Genomic DNA, 18,679 nt, shown 5'->3' with positions numbered 1-18,679 from the left:
GGAAACACATGCTCTGTGTCCCGCCTCGGCCCCCTCAGGTCTCACTGGACTTTTGCAAGTCACCGTGGGAACCTTCTGGGGGGGAATTCCGCGCTCCGGCAGCGATACCGCCTCTCACTCCCAGCCCCAGGCCCTCATCCCCCGGCTGAAGAACGCACTAGGAGCCATCAGCTTGCACACTTTACTCGGCGCCCAGCCTGTAATACCTCGGGCGGCCGACGCACGGCGGAGAGGCCAGAATGCCGGGCTCTAGGGCCTTCGCCCCAGTTATTGGTGAGCCCACGCCGCGGGGCGGGCCTACGCGTCCACTGGGCCATGGGCCATGTCAGTCTTGGGAAATGGGGAAAGGGAGGAGGAGGAGACACGCTCAGCCATTGGGCTCTTTCGGCTGTCAATCAAAATGACATCCGGCGAAGGCCGCTGTCTCGGCTCGCTGATTGGAGAAACGTGTTCCTAGGAAAGCTGCGGAGGGCGGGCTTCCGAGTGAGGTGGGAGGAGGGGGCGGGGAGGGAAGCGGAGGCTGGGGAGCTCTAGGCCGGCCGGTGGTGGCGGCTGCAAGGCCGGGACTCGGGCTGAGAGCCTGCTGTGGCGGCAGCGGCGGACGCCGAGCTCTGCAGCGGGTATCAGGCACACTCCTTTTCCCGACGCGAGGGGCGTAGCGCCGCGGGGCCGAGGCTTGTGGGGTGAAGGGCGGCGGGGTGGAGCCCAGGGGCAGGAGGCGGGAACGGCGGGTGAGCGAGGTTCGCGTCGGGCCCGGGCCCTGGGCCTGGCTGGGAGGGGCCGCGAGGCCGTGGAGAGAGCCTGCTCGGGGGTGGGTTGGGCTGGGGAGGGCTGAGGGCGCGAGAAGGCGTGGTGTGAGGCCCGGGCCTGGACGGGGTGGGGCCATCCGGACGGAGGGCGGGGTGGGGTTTGGCTGTGAGGGTGGGTCAAGGCCGGCCGAGTAGCACTTGTTCGCTGTTGCCCCAGAAGGCTAGAAGCCCAGGCGCCGACAGCGGGCATGGCGACTTGGTCCCAGCCGGACTCGGGTATCCGGGGCGGGGTGGGAGCGGGCTCAGACCAGAGGCCTCTGGCCTTACTCCGTCTTTAAGGGGCCTTGTCCAGTTTCTCGAAGTGAACTGTCTCTTGGGGGGTTTTAGTCATAAATTGCGTGAGAATGGGAGGGTAGTGTAAGCAAGAATTCTGGGTCGCAGTTTTGTTTACTTTAACCAAATAAGGGGTGTGTGTGTCCGTCCGTCTGTCCGTCCGTCCCTCGTCCCCCTTAAGATGAAGTTGGTAGGTGGGTCACGACAGTGAAGAGAGTTACCTTGGTTTATGAGGTTAATGGAAGCTGAAAAGTTGAGACTAGAAACTGAAAGGCAGATTTACTCCCTCCCCACTTGGCTATCTGGCTTGAGAACTTGGCCTTATCCTTCTGTTTTGGCTCAGAAGGTCATATGAATGAAAATAAAACCTGCCTATGCAAATTATGGGTCGAATAATCCTGCCTCACCACCTCACCCCTCAGTATTCTCAGCCCCCCTTTTATATGAGAGAGAGGAAAAGGAATTAATATTTTAAAGCTGGGAAGACAAAAGGCATTATTCTTTTGCCAAGTGGTGTCCTGAACGTTGTCCTCATGTCCTTTTGCGCTCTTCTCTCACTAATAGCCTCTCTCTCCCTTTAGAACTGGAAGGGACAGGGGTTGTGGGTAGTTTTCTCCTGAGATGGGAAATCAACTTTTCTTGAAGATAGGAAATGGGCTTCTGGGGCTAAAAATAGAAGCTGGGTAGTGTGTGGATGAAGTGGGGGAGGGTTGGTAAATCAGACCACATGTAAAATATTTTGGATGCCCCGGGCATTGTCTGCTTATCCCACACAAGCTACCTTTTAGGGTATTACACATTTAATATCCAGAGACTGGGATCCTTTGTGAGCAGTATTTTCCTTTCGTAGTTTTCCTGCTTATAACAGATTTTTGGTTTTTGTTTCTCTGGGATATTTTTTCAATAAAATATAAAAGTGGCGTTTGAATGTGTTTCCTGCCTTCTGCCTTGATCATGGTGTGAAAATTCTAGAATCTTATCCTGTTGCTCTTGTGATTCCCATTTCAGGTTTCTCTGGAAACCCCCCTGGTAAGTGTGGAGGAGGCGGGACACTCTGACCCAAGACAAAAGGCCTGTAGCTCCAGCCAAAGAAAATAAACCTTAGGGAGAAAGAAAAAAAAAAAAAAATCCATCAGCTGTTCCTGAGAACAGCCTGCAGTGGAATCCACAGAGAGGACAACTGACGTGAGTGAGGAAATGACTGTATGTGGACTGTGGAGACAGTAAGTCACGTGGGCCCTGAGGGCCTGGACTGGGTTAGCAACAGTTGTATGTGCAGAGGTGAGGTATCGAGAAGGGAAAAGTGAATGTGGTCTGGAGTGTGGCCTTGGCTTCACAGGGCGTGCTTTCCTCTGAGGCCATCCAGGAGCTCAGCCCCTGTGTTCTGCCAGGGTGGGATACAGGGTTTGGCCCTGAGGAGGGTACCTTGCTGGCTGGAGCAGCAGAGCAGTGGCCTTGATTTGTCTTTTGGAAGATTTAAAAACCAAAAAGCATAAACATTCTGGTCCTTCAGCAATGCTTTCTCTGAAGAAATACTTAACGGAAGGACTCCTCCAGTTCACCATTCTGCTGAGTTTGATTGGGGTGCGGGTGGACGTGGATACTTACCTGACCTCACAGCTCCCCCCGCTCCGGGAGATCATCCTGGGGCCCAGTTCTGCCTATACTCAGACCCAGTTCCACAACCTGAGGAACACCTTGGATGGCTATGGTGTCCACCCCAAGAGCATAGACCTGGACAATTACTTCACTGCCCGGCGGCTCCTGAGTCAGGTGAGGGCCCTGGACAGGTTCCAGGTGCCCACCACTGAGGTAAACGCCTGGCTGGTCCACCGGGATCCGGAGGGGTCTGTCTCTGGCAGCCAGCCCAGCTCAGGCCTTACCCTCGAGAGTTCCAGTGGCCTCCAAGATGTGACAGGCCCGGACAACGGGGTGCGAGAAAGCGAAACGGAGCAGGGATTCAGTGAAGATTTGGAGGATTTGGGAGCTGTAGCCCCTCCAGTCAGTGGAGACCTAACCAAAGAGGTTAGTGGCCACATGTCGGGGTGGGCGAGAGGGATCTGGGGTCGCAGGGGTGGGGTGGTACTGAAGGAGCTTGGTCATGGTACTTGCCCTGTAAAGATCAGTGGTTGGGCAGGGTGGAGGTGGGGGGCTCTCAGGCATTGTTCGGTGACAGGAATGAGCTGAATTGTCTGACCGGGGTTGGGGGCTGGGAGCATTTCCTTGTGTTGAACCATTGACCCACCTCTAAATGTACCGTCAGAGCAGTGGGAGGTTCCTAGAACATGCCAGCGTGTTTACTGCTTGGATTTCAACATGACTGCTGGAGGCCCCGGGGTGGGGGAGGGAGTCATGTTGTGATGGGCTTTGATGCGGTGTAGATCTGTTGCTAAGACACAAATAGTTTGTGGACTCTTGCCTTGTACCTCCCCCACGTCAAAACACACATGCATATCCTGAAGTTCTCCTCCTTTGTGGTCAGGCCTGTTGTTGTAAGGTCCTTGATAAGTCGGCTCTCCTGGGCCTGAGCCAAGGGGTAGATTTAGATAGTTACTCTTGGCCAGGAGAGGGCCAAGGCTCCCATTCCTTGCTGAAGGCCTGTTGCAGGGAGTAGAGAGGATAGGGCTGGGAGCTAGAAGCTGCATTCTGCTGCCTAAGTCCACTTCCTTTGAGCCATCAGAGATCTTTAGCTCCTGACATGTGGCTGACATACTATTCTGGGCAGAAAGTGAGGCCCTTGCCTTTAACGATATGAATGGCTCCCGCTGCTCCTACCTCACCAACATGATGATAAGACTACTTTGAGCTCTGTGTTTGGCCCTGGCCTGCCGCTCGGCCTTCAGGAGCTTCAGAAAAGGTCCGCTGCACTCTCCTGACCATTAGGGAAAGAGAAGGCTGGATTGCGCTGGCCTGGGTTTTCCAGAGCTGTGAGTCTCGGGGAGGGGGGTTGGGTATGTAGAAAGTTTTACAGGTGCTGCAGATCTTGGCTGTTTTCTGCCCACCAGTCAGACCAGGCTTTGCCTCCTGTCCTGAATTCAGGCCTGTTCCTGAGCTCATTTCTTTGAATGCTAGTGACTGTCAAAGCGTGTGGCTTCCTCTGGGCCAGTGGTCTTCAGCTGGGGGCGATTTTGCCCGTCTAGGGGTATCTGGCAGTGCCCACAGACGGTTTGGTTGTCCCAACTGGAAGAGCTGCTGTTGGCATCTAGTAGGGAGAAGCCAGGGATGCTGCTACACTTACTAAAAAGCATAGCACAGGCCCCAAACGCCGGATCGATCTGGTCCCAAATGTCCGGTAGTGCCGGGGTTCCTCTATGCTCAGCTGGCTCGTGCTGGGTCTGCTTTGAGAGAGACTAGAATTATCTGAGCATGGGAGCTGTAAGCATTCCTTACCTTGTAGTGCCTCATCTATATTTTACAGAGCCACTGGGAACTTTGGCTTTTTTTTCTGCTTTCTCTGTCCTTTTCACTCAAATGGGCTTCAGTCTTGGTACGGTGGTCTGACAAAGTATGCCTCCCAGCCTCCTCTTCCGTCCGCCCCCCCCTGATGTTGCTCCCCAAGGGTGGTGTGACTGGGCTTGCTCCTGGGCGCTCTGCAAGTGTAGCTCCATTCCTGTTCCAGCTGGGAGCTCTCCTGGGATGGGATAGGGTGGGATGTTTGGATATAATTGGAAGGGTTGGGGCAGAATGGGGTGGGACTTTGACCCTGCTTTCTTCCATTTTTTGGCCTTCATGAAGGTTGTGTGTTCCCTGATTCCAGGCCTTCTCTCCTCCCATTGGGGGGTTGGGGGTGGGTCAGCCTTAGGGGCCTAGACTGGGTGTGGGGGAAGGGAGGGTTTATTACGTGTCCAGAACAACATTTCCTCAGCAACTCCGGGATAAAAATACCCGGGTCCAGAGCATGTGACAGGCGCTGCTGGAGCTGGTATTATCCCCGGGGTGGCAGCGCTCCCCCGCTGCCAGGCCGGTTCGATGGACAGCCATAGCCCAGGCCCTTGTCAGGGATAGGATTCCCCTCGAGGTTGGCGCTCTGCCCAGCGCGGGGGGTGGCTTGTGTACAGCTCTTCCCCGGCGAGGAGCAGTGTGTGACCAAGGAGAACATACTGTCCCTGACCTGACCTTAGGCTCAAGGGCTGCAGCAGTGAGGATGGAAGTCAGAACTGTGATCCTGATTCTGTTGGCGGCTTTCTCCTTCCTTGCTTTAGAGATGTGGGCCAGGGGTCAGGCAGAAGAGAATGCTCTTGAAAAAAGCTGGGGTAAAGCGGGATCGTGGGACACAGTTGTGGCCAGGATGTTGCAGAGCACTTGTCTCCTTCAGTGCTGGCCTTCGGGCTTGTGTCCCTCTTCTCTTGCTCGGAGCTAGGCCTGGCCGGCCCTGTGTGCAGATGGCTTTCCTTCTTCCTCCCTTCTGGCCTGTCGGTGGGTGACCGAGCCCCTGGCTCACAGCGGGGCCGGGTGCACTGGGTTCCTGCCCAGCCCAGCTTGTGATCCTTGGGCTTCAGGATGACCGGCCACAGCCCTTCTGAGAAACCGGAAAACTCCTTCCACTTCCAGGGAAGAACTAGATGCCCCCAAAAGCTGTGGGAGTGGTTTCTGCCCAGTCGTGAGTGGGCTGGGTGAGCAGGATGCGACAAGAGGGAGAGTGGCACCCCTTCCCCCCAGTGCTCTCTCACTGCGCCACCCCGGCTGGCTGACTGGGCTGGGTGGGGCTGCCCGCCCCTGGGTGCGTCTCCTTGAGGAGACGGAGGCGGCCCAGGGATGGGCTGGTTCCTTGCGGCAGCTTCTCCAGCTGCCCTGGTGCAGAGATTGGCTCCCGGCTGCAGCTAGGTAACAGGCGGTGGGAGGGGATTGGCTCCTTCCGCATCTCCAGCGGAGACTTGGGGGAGGAGATTGGCTCTCGTCGCAGCCTAGGTAACGACAGTGGGAGGGGATTGGCTCTTTCCGCAGCCCAGCTGCTGACCTGGGGGAGGGGATTGGCTCTCCGCAGCCTCAGCAGTGACCTGCGGGGTGGGAGGGGGAGGGGATTGGCTCCTTGCTGCAGCCTAGGTAACAAGTTTGGGGGGCGTGGGGAGGGGGAGAGAGGGAGGAGCGGGAGGATAGGCCCCGGAGGGAGCTTGCTCTCCTCTGCAGCTTGAGCACGGAGCATGGGGTGGGAGTCCCGTCTCACTGCAGCCTCTGCGGTGAGCTCAGGGTGGGGGCTGCCGGGCGCCTGAGTGGAACTGGGGTTGTGAGGTGGGAGGGGGCTGCTCAAGGATGGAGGAAGGGGGCTGGGCTGGGCCGCCCAGGCAGCAGCACGGGCGGGGCACCCTCCTCGGGCCCCTTGGAGCTAGCAAGGGGCCACCCTTCCAGCCTGGTGTGCTCCCTGCAAGCCAAGAGCTCCTTGCAGCCCCCTGTCCGGCTTCCCGGCACCAGCTGCCCCGGGGCTCATCTCGCAGACCATGACCCGCCTGGACCGCAGCTCTCACAGTGGTGGGGGCCATGCCAAAGGGAGCCGGCCCCTTAACTCTTTGCTGGCTGGTCACCGGGTGGCCCAGCCCCCCTCTGCTCCTGGGTCCAGGGCTTCTGTTCAGGTTGGTGTATGTGGGGGAGACTAAAGGGAGAGGTACACCTGGGAGGTCTTAGGATCTGGGAGGGTTTCGGTGGGAAAGGGATACCTGGTCAGGGCTGGGGAGGTGGGTCTACTCTGAGGATGTTGCTTTCTGGAAAGTGCTTTTTTACTCTCTGAATGGAAGGCAAGAGTTCAGGGTTTCCTCGGCCACAGGGGATGGCATGTGTAGGAAGCCCAAATGGCTCTTACTTATCGGTGTTCTGTGCTGGTGGCAGTGGGGGTGGCAGTTGGTGCAGGAACTGATCAGGAGCTACCAGGGTAGAGTGGGAAGGAGGCATTTTGGTGCCTGGGGTGGCAGTTGTGGCTGAGCGGTGATGGGGTCCACGTCCTTGAGTGGGCTGGAGCGTCAGTGAGTCCCGGGGTGTGGCGAGGGAGTGAGCGCGCTCATGTGAGGGGACACCAGGGGCCGGCCTTGGCAGGGGTGGGGTGCCCAGTGAGGATCAGCTGACTGCCTGAGGCTCTCTTGGGACTGAGGCGGCTTGCTAGGAGCAGCTGAGAGTGGGGATTCTGGCAGGGATGGATCTTGAGGTGAGCCTGGGCTTTAAGAGTTGTGGGTGTTCTGCCTTACTCCTTCCTCAGCCAGGGAAGGGAGGATGGCCGTAGGAAGGGCCGGAGACAGCCTGTCGCTGTCATTGGTTGCATCAGGTGGTTGCAAATGCAGGGATTTTCCTCTCTGGCCCACCCCACCCCTTTATGCAAATGAAATGGCACCATAGGCTGATGCAAGCCTGGCCACCGGGAAGCAATTCTGCATGACAGTTCGCCCTTGCTTGGCCTGGCCAGCATCCTACAAACCCAAGTTTTAAGGGATTCCCATTCCCAAAATGAGAAGTGTCTCCTGCTTCCCCCTTCTTTTCTTGTGTCGCCTGCCTGTGTCTCTGGTCCTAAGCCCACAGACTTGTGTGGGGATGGTCACGCTGGTAATTTTTACTAGCTCTTGTTTGTGGGCTTTCCTTCTTTCTTTCTTTTTCTTATTCTGGAGACCGGTATCTGGAAATGGATGAATGAAGCCTTGTTGGTACAGAGGGGACAGGAGCTGGGAGAGCTGCCCCCCACTCCCAGGACTTACCAGGTTGATGCTAGGAAGGGCCCTTGGATCCAAGAACTAAAGTCATGGTGATCTGTCTTTCAGGACATAGATCTGATTGACATCCTTTGGCGACAGGATATTGACCTGGGGGCTGGGCGTGAGATTTTTGACTATAGTCATCGCCAGAAGGAGCAGGATGTGGACAAGGACCTGCAAGATGGAGCGGAGCAGGACGACACCTGGTCAGGCGAGGGTGCAGAAGCTCTGGCACGAAACCTGCTAGTGGATGGAGAAACGGGGGAGAGCTTCCCTGCACAGGTACCTTCGCCTCCGCCCACTTCTAGAAACCCGTCCTCACAGAAGGCAGGTTCTGTCTGTGGGATGAACCTGAGTGTATCTTGCGGGCTGGGTCTCTAAGTCGCTTGGACTGAGGAAGGGGGAGTGGATGAGCAACAGAAGCAGAGGGGCCAGGCCTTGGTAACAAACAGCAGAGGAGGCAAAGCACCTAGCAGCTTCCTGTTTGCGCGAGGACGCTTCCACTCTCCCTCCGTTCTTTCCTGGAGTTTGGGACTCAGGGCCAGCCGTTAGCCCGGGAACAGAGGGAGAGTGCAGGCCTGTAACCATACACGTCCTCCTTCAGCTTCCTTGGAAAGGCTGGGGAAGAGGCCTTGGCCCGCAGGCAGCCAAGGCCCAGGTCAGTCAGACTTACAGTTGCTGTTGCCACAGGTGCCTGGTGGGGAGGACCAGACGGCCCTGTCCCTGGAAGAGTGCCTTAGGCTGCTGGAGGCCACCTGCCCCTTTGGGGAGAATGCTGAGGTGAGCAGGACTCCAGGGAGAGCCCACTGAGCCAGCAGGGTGGCCTGCACACCGTGTCCCCCTCTGCGGCTGCCTGAGGGGCCAGGTCCTGTGCTGGCCTTGTTCTGGCTGCTGGGGGTGAACTCAGAGGAAGGAAGAAACAGAACCTCAGGTGGTAGTCTCTGGGAGGAACGCAGAAGGTGGTCTTTCCTTCGCCTTGTTAAAGCCTCTGTGTTTTGCCCTAGTTTCCAGCAGACATTTCCAGCATAACAGAAGCAGTGCCTAGCGAGAGCGAGCCCCCAGGCCTTCAGAACAACCTCTTGTCTCCTCTCCTGACGGGGACAGACTCGCCATTTGATTTGGAGCAGCAGTGGCAAGATCTCATGTCTATTATGGAAATGCAGGTAGGATTATTAAAATGGGCCACGATCCTATCGGACAGTGTGGGGAGTGTTTTAGCGCTCAGTTGCTTTTCCACCTCTGGAAGAGAAAGTCACGCTTTTCTCTGATCTCAGGGAAGTGGGGACACTGAGAGGTCATTGTCCAGGTGTCTCCTTGGGGTACGGGGTAAAATCAGGATTGGGGTTTGGGTTAAAACCCCAGGGCTGAGCCTTCTAAAGCAGGACCGTCTTCTTGGTATGCCTTCTTCCTTTCCTTTAGGTAGGCAGTCACTCGACTGAGTGCTTCCGGGGCTTAGCACTGATAAAACTAGACATTCACACAGTGCTTTATAGCCGTTGTCATCTTTCCTGATCCTTACAGTCGTCTAGTTAGCCGTTTGTTGTTTTAAAGGTGAGGAAATTGGAACTCAGAGAGGTTAAGCGATGTGCCCATGGTCACACAGCAAGCAGCGCAGCTAGGTTTTCTCACTCCAAGACTGGTGTTCTTTTGAATGTGTGGATTTTGCACCGAGGAGGTGGGCAGTGTTAGGTGTTCTCTTCCTCTCTCTCCGAGGTGGGGGGGAGTCTGGCCAAACACAAGCGGGAGCCGGGCAGTCCTGCCTTGGGGTGGGGTCTCCAGGGAGGAACCATCTCCGCCAGTGGACCAAGCAGGGCCAGGAGCTGACCCCTGGGCTCTGGATTCCAGTGTGTCGCCCTTGTACCCATGCAACCGTGCCTGCGTCAGGTGCCCGCTGTGCCCCCAGCCACACTGGGGGAGGGAGTCTGCTCAGAGTGAACGGTGATGCTCTTCTCCCCTCCCAGGCCATGGAAGTGAACACTTCAACAAACGAGATCCTGTACAGTGCCCCTCCTGGAGACCCCCTGAGCACCAACTACAGCCTTGCCCCCAACACTCCCATCAATCAGAATGTCAGCCTGCATCAGGCGTCCCTGGGGGGCTGCAGCCAGGACTTCTCACTCTTCAGTCCCGAGGTGGAGAGCCTGCCTGTGGCCAGCAGCTCCACGCTGCTCCCGCTGGTCCCCAGCAATTCCACCAGCCTCAACTCCACCTTTGGCTCCACCAACCTGGCGGGGCTCTTCTTTCCACCCCAGCTCAACGGCACAGCCAACGACACAGCAGGCCCGGAGCTGCCTGACCCGCTGGGGGGCCTGTTAGACGAAGCCATGCTGGACGAGATCAGCCTGATGGACCTGGCCATCGAAGAGGGCTTTAACCCGGTGCAGGCCTCCCAGCTCGAGGAGGAGTTTGACTCTGACTCAGGCCTCTCCTTGGACTCCAGCCATAGCCCTTCCTCCCTGAGCAGCTCAGAAGGCAGCTCCTCTTCCTCCTCCTCTTCCTCCTCCTCCTCCTCCTCCTCTTCATCCTCCTCCTCTTCCTCGTCCTCCTCCTCCGCTTCTTCCTCCTTTTCTGAGGAAGGTGCTGTTGGCTACAGCTCTGACTCTGAGACCCTGGATCTGGAAGAGGCCGAGGGCGCCGTGGGTTACCAGCCTGAGTATTCCAAGTTCTGCCGCATGAGCTACCAGGATCCGTCTCAGCTCTCCTGCCTGCCCTACTTGGAGCATGTGGGCCACAACCACACGTACAACATGGCGCCCAGCGCCCTTGACTCTGCCGACCTGCCGCCGCCCAGCGCCCTCAAGAAAGGCAGCAAGGAGAAACAGGCCGACTTCCTCGACAAGCAGATGAGCCGTGATGAGCATCGAGCCAGAGCCATGAAGATCCCCTTCACCAACGACAAAATCATTAACCTGCCCGTGGAGGAGTTCAACGAGCTGCTGTCCAAGTACCAGCTGAGCGAGGCCCAGCTGAGCCTCATCCGCGACATCCGGCGCCGGGGCAAGAACAAGATGGCCGCCCAGAACTGCCGCAAGCGCAAGCTGGACACCATCCTGAACCTGGAGCGGGATGTGGAGGACCTGCAGCGCGATAAGGCTCGCCTGCTGCGGGAGAAGGTCGAGTTCCTCCGGTCCCTGCGGCAGATGAAGCAGAAGGTCCAGAGCCTGTACCAGGAGGTGTTTGGGCGGCTGCGGGATGAGAACGGGCGGCCCTACTCGCCCAGTCAGTACGCACTCCAGTATGCCGGGGACGGCAGTGTCCTCCTCATTCCCCGCACCCTGGCTGACCAGCAGGCCCGGCGACAGGAGAGGAAGCCAAAGGACCGAAGAAAGTGAGCCCGGGAGGAGAGGGGGGTTGACGCTCACCGGGACGGAAACTGAAGGGCTGGGCCTGGGCCTGGACCTGGACCTACAGCGGGGACTTACACGCCTTCTTATCCAACAGATCTTCTCAGACGGGAGAAACTGCGGGTCAGTGGACAGGAAGAGGAGGGCGCAGGCGCTGTCTGGCTCCGCTCCCCCCCGGTGGGGGTGGGGTGGGGCGGAGGTGGCCAGACCGTTTTGGGTGGACAGGGTCCTCCCCTGCTGTTTCCTTTGAGGGAGGGGGTGGTGCTGGCCTTGCTGCAGGCCGACCGAGGGGAAGAGGGAGGACCGTGAGAGGAAAGGTGTAGAAAGTCTCATTCCTGGAAGGAAGGAGGGATGGAAAGGGGTAAAAACAAAAACAAAACAAAAAAAACAACCCCAAAAAAATCAAAGCGGGAAGAAAATCAAAGGGCAGGTTAAAGGTCGGCTCTGGCCAGGATTCCAGGCAGCGGGATTTAGGTGGGACTAGGCCACAGGCACCAGTAAACCCTACTTCGCCCCACGGGAGGGTGGAACACGAGGTGGGATCTGGGAGGGGCTCTGTAGGCTCCTGCTGCTCCTGCCCTGTGGCAGCCCTGAAGGGGAGCCTTGGAGGTCTCCTGGAATGTTCTCAGTCGTCGGGGAGCCGCTGGGACCCAACGCTGGCTTGGAGGGTTTGGGTCCAAGAGCAGGGCGAATGGGAAAGGGTCACGAGGCCCCAGTGTCGCAGCAGCCCCAGCACCAAGCATGTCACTCACTGCCCCGCCACTCCGTCTCACCCGGTGCCCAGTCCCCCCTGAGCTGAGGCGCCCCCAGTTTCCATCAGAGCCTGCATGCCAATGCTGTTCTCTTGCCCCTCCCCGCCGCCTGGAGCTCTTGTGCAGCTGGGGTGCCGCCTCGAGGAGGGGGGATGATGTGGAGAAGCCAGGCAGCATTCAGCACAACACTGGGGGGTGACCCTTCCCTCAGGTCTCCCCTGCCAACCACTGGGCATGTCACTGGAAGACAAACCACAAAACCCAGCAACAAAAACTAGTCCTCTTAGAATTTCTTGCGCTTTGATTTTTTTAGGGCTTGAGCCCTGTATCACTTATAGGGTCTAGAATGCTTGTGTTGAGTAAAAAGGAGATAACCCCAATATTCAAAGCTGCTAAATGTTCTCTTTGCCATAAAGACTCCGTGTAACTGTGTGAACACTTGGGATTTTTCTCCTCTGTCCCGAGGTCTCCGTCTGCTTTTTTTTTTTTTTTTTGGGTTTCTTTCTAGAATGAGAAGTGCATGTAATGGGGGCTGAGAGCACCTCCCCCTAGGCTCTCGGCCACGGGCTGCTTCTCCACACCCCCATCTTAGCAAAGGCCCCAGGCAGGAGGACTGCCTGGGGGAGGCAGAGAGGGGAGCGCCAAGGTGGCCAGATGGTTCCAGGACCACAGTGTCTTTATTTTTAACTGTTTGCCACTGCTGCCCCCACCCCTGCCTGGCTCTGGAGTACAGTCAGCCCCAGGCGAGCAGGAGTGAGTTGTTGGGGGAGAAGTACTGATTCTCCTCCCCTCCCCGCTTGGCAGGGGTGAGGGGTGCATTCTAAATGAGCAGTAGGGATAGAAGGCACGAGCCTGGGAAGTGCTTTTATAAATTATTTTCCTTGTAGATTTTATTTTTAATTTATCTCTGACCTGCCAGGGAGAGGGGAGAGAGAGAGAGAGAAAGAGAGAGAGAGAGAGATGCTGTGAGCACATGACAAAATAAAATAAAATAAAATGGATGATTCATTCTCAAGTGCAATTTTTCCCTACTTTGAATAAAAAACCCTGACCCCATGAGGGGAGGACTGGCCATTGTGTGGCTAAGGCAGAGCTTACAGGGGAAGGTGGGTGGAGAACAGGGGAGGTTGACGATGAGGAATTTAGAAAGACAAAAAGTCTTAAGTGGGTATTAAAAAAACTCTTAAGTGGATATTAAACCTTCCAAGCAGGTGTTGGCACCTCTCCGCAGGGTTTGCCAAGCTGAATCCTCTGGGGAAGGATTCCGAGTCCTTTTGGCCGCTTTCGGCTGGGACTGGGCTAGGCGGAGGTGCTCTCACCTGGTCCAGCGGTGTGTTCGCCTGTGAAATGCCGCATTTTTAAATCTTGACCATGCTGTTGCTTCTCTGGTGGCCCCACCTGCCAGAGAGGCGCAGCGCATCGGAGGGCGGTCACGCCAGTGACAATGAAAACCTGGGAGGTCGACGAGACCAGCACATGCCAAGCGCTGGCGCTGGCGTGTGTCAGCAGGGCCACAGAACCGGGGAAGCAGGAGGCTAGACTCCAGGGGTTAAGGCATCAGAAAGCCTCCCCGGCTGAGGTGAACAGACTCTGGTCTCTCTCAAAACACCTCCTTTAATACCAAGCTTCCGAAAGAGCTGAAAGAGCCCCCAGGTACTTCGTGCTTGCTGGAACCGCCACCACATCTTGGGGTAGGTGCTTAGCAGACGCTCACCTGGCAGCCTGTGAAATTACTGGACGAGGCTTAGGACCAGAAGCTGTGATCCCCATAGTGGAACCTGTGATCTTGAACTCCAGTGTACCATTCGGCTTAGAGCGGCAGACCTTCCATGATGCTACTGGAGTATCCCAAGGGGTGGGATAGAATTCTGGGAATAACATCAATTTGTTTCAGTTTACAATGGCTTTTTAAAACCGCCATCTCTAGTTGGAAAGCGTTGGTCATCTCAAACAAGAGCTCTTTCCTAGTCAGGAGTTAACTAAGGTCTGTAAGCCATACAAAACCAACATTCTTAAAAAGAGAAGGACTGGGGCGCCTGGGTGGCGCAGTCGGTTAAGCGTCCGACTTCAGCCAGGTCACGATCTCGCGGTCCGTGAGTTCGAGCCCCGCGTCGGGCTCTGGGCTGATGGCTCAGAGCCTGGAGCCTGTTTCCGGTTCTGTGTCTCCCTCTCTCTCTGCCCCTCCCCCATTCATGCTCTGTCTCTCTCTGTCCCAAAAATAAATAATAAAACGTTGAAAAAAAAAAAAAATTTAAAAAGAGAAGGACTAAACGTTAACAACTTTAATTCGTGCTGGTAAAAAATACAAATGACGTATAGAAGACTAAATCGTGAGAAGTAAAACTCCGGAGAGGCCTGTTTTTGTATCCCTTCTAGAAATGTGTATATGCATTTTTGTCTGTTTAAGGACACGATTAGGCTGTAACTTTTACCTTGTTTTGCAACTTTTTTAACCTAACGTATTTAAGTATTTTTCGAGAGAAAAATTCCTCTCACCCTGTTAGTGTTGCCCCTGGCCTGAGAAAGTATATTTTTGTCTCTCATCCCCGCTGTCCCCTTACGGAGAGATGCACAGTTATGTCTAGGATCCCGCTGATCAGCTTGGCTTTGGGCCAAGTTGGTCAGCACTTGCCGTGGGGTTGACCTCTTTTTGCTGCTGGCAGGTGGAGTGGGTGCTCCGGCTTCAAGGCTTCTTCTGGCAGGAAGATCTGAGGACTCAAGTAAGGCCTGTCAAAGAGCTGCTGCACCTCCGACAAGAAGTGAGAAGGGGTCTTAGACTTGGCAGGGAGATGAACAGGCCTCAGAGTTAACTGAGGACCAAACTTCCGGGTGACCTGCTTGGGTGGGGGCAGAAGCCTGGCTTTACCTTGGCTTCAGCCTAGGTTCCATTCAAAGAGATTTTCCCCCCCACATCCTAATTCACGTAAGCACTGGGAAATAGACCCATTTCCAGCCTCTGCTGTGCACAGATCTCACCAGTGGAGCTGGGGTTACTATTTCAGGGTCAATAAAAATAGGAGAGATCTAGAACTGAGGGGAAATACAGTGATCTAGAGAAGGTTCGGTGTCACCAAGACTTGGCTTCCATGGCGGAATCCCTGCCCTGACTAGGTAAAGCTGAAGAGCAACTAGTCGAACAGCCGGTGGACGGGAAGTACTTCCCCTGGAGCCCTGACTTCCTCGGGCAGCCCTCGGCCCTTTTACAAGCCCCAACTACACCAGGCCTTGCCGCTTCTTAGGTTTCTTTGGCAAATAGCTGGAAAAACAAGTGCCTTACAGGAAAATAACATCCCCACCACCTTCATTCACATCTCCTACCTCACCCAGCAGGCAATGACCTAGAGCTCCGGCTTCAGCTCCAACTAACCAGTTTCATGGCATGGCCAGCAAGAAGTTCACTTCCTTATCAGCACTACCCACCTGCAAGCACAGGCACCAGATTGCTGGCTGCCTCTCTGGAGGTCCTGTTCCCAACCAAGTGTAGAAATTCTCTAGCAAAACCGACGTGCTTCATTGTCATGAGTGGTTAACCTTGTTTTCCTATCGTCCATCTGGGACAAGAAAAGGATGCAGACCTTTGGTTTGTCAAGGTAACAAGAACCTTTCTTTCACCTTTTACTTTTTTCTCAGAGGCCAGCGATCCTCCTCGCCTCTAGTTCTGAACTTTGTAACGCAGACGGAGCATGTGGGGACTTGGGATGCACATGGAACTTAGCACCCGATTTAAGTTTCGGTCCTTGCTGTGGCCAGGACTTTGAAGGTTCAGGTCAGCCTGACTCCGCTGAGATACAGAATTTAGCGCACAAAATTGTCTGGAGGAGTGAGTGTCTGGGCCCCCACTGAAGAGGTGTATTCTCAAAATCAGTTGGATAGAAACCCTGTCTTCCTTTTTTGAGTACACAAACATTGCAGAAACTCTTAAAGCTGGTTTCGTTTCCAGTCTAACTGCAGAATGGAGATGGGCCACATAGTATTTATTACTTAATTCCAGACGCTCTTTCAACCAAGGAAAGAAAACCTAGTTGGAGAGAGGCAGAGAAAAGGCCGAGGAGTTGGTGCTCCGCCTTTTGTTTTAAACACAGACTCAATTAGGCTAATTCAGTTGTCTTAAACCTTCCAATCCTCAACCAGGGGCGCCAGCAGTAATTTAAACAATGGGCCAGTGTCCCACAGCTGGGCCCTAAAGTTGCCCAGTCTGATCTGAGGCTCTGCAAACAGGAAATGGCAGGATTGGTCAAAGTCAACTGCAATTTTAAATTCCTTGTGGGGTAAACAGTGGCTTTGGTACTATCACAAACCATCAAGCAAACCAACAGTGCAGATCCAGACGTACTATTGAATATGTTAACACAAACTAATATAAACAAAAATTATAGAACTGAACCATCAGCATCTATTGTAAACAATGTTTCAGCCTTGCCTCAGAGTCCTGCTACCTCACTGGCCTAACTAAGCAAAAAAAAAAAAAGAAAGAAAGAAAGAAAGAAAAAAAAGCCTTTAGAAACAATACTTGCTCTACCTGCTTCCACAGAGCAGAGCCAGCTACACTTTTAATTCCGGCGCAGGATGGTTTTATTTCAGATTTCGTTGGCTTTCAATACCCAGCAGTGTACGCAGCAGGAAGCTCCCAAGGCCAAGGTCAATTAAAAGTCATCCATAGAAGAGAGATCAGCAATGGTGAACACATTGGTTAAAACAGCAATAACTTCGTAAGAAAATCTCTGTGCTGGACAGTCAAGCCAAGGTGATGCGCAGATCATGGACCGAGGACTGTCAGGGGAATCTTAAGCTCTGCTCTCATCAAGCTTCCTTAACCACACACCAGAACACCCGGATGCCTCTACTTGATTGCTTCCTACTGCCAAAAGGCAAGATGAAGCCAAGACTCCTTCCTTTGCTGGCTTGGTAGTGGAATTTGTATTTCAGTCAAGTTCTAGAGGAGGGGAAACACCGAGCCTGACCTCATTCAGTCCTGTCAGCTGTAAATACTTTTTAAAAGAAGACATCCTCATGAAAAGATCCAACTTGCACGGGAGATTAATACTAGATAAACCAATCAGGCTAATTTGATCTCACATTCAACCCGGGTCCCTACATAGTTTCGGATCTAGAACCATTGTTAGAAAACCTGGATTTCAGAATTTCAGTCCCACCAAATTGTTTTGGAGCAGCAATTTCCTCAATCATTTTCCCTTTCTCTGTGACAGAAAAGGTAACTTTGTAGCGCACATTCCCAGTGCCATAGGCCATAAAGATGTGCTAAGCATACAATGGCCAAACACCAAATGGCCATGTTAAAATCAAATTGAGCTGAGTTGGAATGAGTTCTGGAATAGAACACTGTATCTGAAAATAAGTAAAAACTCAACTATCAAAAATTATTTAAAATTGGTAGTCAAGGGGTGCCTGGGTGGCTCAGCCAGTTAAGCGCCAACTCTTGATTTCAGCTCAGGTCACGATCTAATGGTTCGTGAGTTCGAGCCCTGTGCTGACAGCGTGGAGCCTGCTTGGGATTCCCTCTCTCCCTTTGTCTTTGCCCTTCCCCCACTCATGCTTGCTCTCAAAAATAAATACTTTAAAAAAAAAAAAAAAAGGCTTTAAAATCCGTAGTCAAAACTTCCAAATGACATTGAAAAGCAGAAACGATTATTCCCGAGCACCGTCAGTTGGTAGAATGCCTCTGTGGTGGTGACACTGTCCATTTACTGCACTAACTTGAAGCTCAAGACCGTGGAGGAGCAAAGTATTTGGCTGGCTCTGCCAGTGGAGGACACCCCAGATGATGCTGTCACCAAATGAGTAAACTAGCCTCCTCTCGTGATGACTGGGGTAATCACCTCTCTCCTCTTCAACCCCCGGGTGAGGAGTCTACGATGGCGCAGCTCCGTTGAAGCCGTCCACATCGCTTTCGCACTGCCTGAGGCAATGCTCCCCAATACCTTCTGAAACCGATGTGAGACTGCGCCTAGGTCTGGTCTTTTCGACATCTCTGCATGCATTTGTGGCTTCCACAAGTACTTGAGAAAAACTTATCCTTGACCCTTAACGTAGACGTGACAGTTGGCTTTCAAAGAGACAAAACTGACCATCTAGCCTCACTTCAGTGAACGTCGCAAGCATTATCAATTTCGGCGTCTTCCCAGGGCAAGAATGGTATGGTGTCGCGGGAGTTCAGGAATGCCAGAGATGACAGGTGGGTTCCAAAGGTTAAGACCAGGGCTAAACAGCAGTGTCCTCCGGACACGCACCAAGGCTGGGGGCTAATTTCCGTGCATCTAATGATACACAACAGAACCGGAACGTCTCTGTCCACCTCACCCTGTCTCCACTAGCAACTGATGGCTCTGCTGTCGCCAACCACAAGGACGTACCTAGGCCTCTGCACAGAAAGGCCTCCTCCCCAGCTCCATTCCACCTTGTCTCCCCAAACTGCTAGGAGGCTTTTTTGTTTTAAAAGATTTTAAGTAATCTCTACACCCAGCACGGGACTTGAACTCACAACCCTGAGATCAAGAGTTGTATGTTCTGCCAACTGAGCCAACCTGGCACCCCAAGGAGGTTTTTTTGAAAAAAAATATTTACACATCGATTTGGAACAAATGCTTTGTACTAGTGAGTAGAGCTGAGATGAGCTCAGTGGAGATCCCATTTTCCCTTTTAATAACAAGGGTGTAGTCCCATTTTGGCTCTAGAATCATAGGCAGAAAACCTGTTAAGAAAGCAGATAACGGGTGCCTGGGTGGTTCAGTCAGTTAAGCGTCAGACTCTTGATTTTGGCTCAGGTCATGATTTCACAGTTCATGGGATTGAGCCCTGCGTCTACCTCTGTG

At 54.2% G+C, this 18,679-nt stretch overlaps 1 protein-coding gene across 4 annotated transcripts; it reads left to right on the top strand.

The window, feature by feature from the left end:
- Positions 1 to 254: 254 nt before the first annotated feature.
- Positions 255 to 12,285, top strand: NFE2L1 (NFE2 like bZIP transcription factor 1). Of its 4 annotated transcripts, none has more exons than XM_047081121.1 (6): positions 255 to 273; positions 2,091 to 3,107; positions 7,820 to 8,035; positions 8,444 to 8,533; positions 8,758 to 8,916; positions 9,715 to 12,285. In XM_047081121.1, the coding sequence occupies exons 2-6, from the start codon at positions 2,598 to 2,600 to the stop codon at positions 11,083 to 11,085; spliced, it is 2,346 nt and encodes a 781-aa protein (XP_046937077.1). In that variant the 5' UTR covers positions 255 to 273; positions 2,091 to 2,597; the 3' UTR covers positions 11,086 to 12,285. The 4 variants fall into 4 exon arrangements, with proteins under 4 accessions (XP_046937077.1, XP_046937076.1, XP_046937075.1 ...); XM_047081120.1 differs by lacking the exon at positions 255 to 273 and adding an exon at positions 525 to 620; XM_047081119.1 differs by lacking the exon at positions 255 to 273 and adding an exon at positions 932 to 1,025.
- Positions 12,286 to 18,679: the final 6,394 nt, after the last annotated feature.

Source organism: Lynx rufus, unplaced genomic scaffold (genome assembly GCF_022079265.1).
Source record: "Lynx rufus isolate CCGP_SWC_20201006 ecotype Redwood Valley unplaced genomic scaffold, mLynRuf1.p SCAF_18, whole genome shotgun sequence".
Lineage (NCBI taxonomy): Eukaryota > Metazoa > Chordata > Mammalia > Carnivora > Felidae > Lynx > Lynx rufus.
This window is presented reverse-complemented; position numbering and strand designations above follow the sequence as displayed.

What these genes read in the sequence shown, in the direction of transcription:
- NFE2L1 (XM_047081121.1), top strand. Translation starts at nt 2,598, where the DNA reads ATGCTTTCTCTGAAGAAATACTTAACGGAAGGACTCCTCCAGTTCACC. An exon ending in GGGAGAGCTTCCCTGCACAG is followed by an intron (nt 8,036 to 8,443) that starts GTACCTTCGCCT and finishes CTGTTGCCACAG; the next exon opens with GTGCCTGGTGGGGAGGACCA. An exon ending in CCTTTGGGGAGAATGCTGAG is followed by an intron (nt 8,534 to 8,757) that starts GTGAGCAGGACT and finishes GTTTTGCCCTAG; the next exon opens with TTTCCAGCAGACATTTCCAG.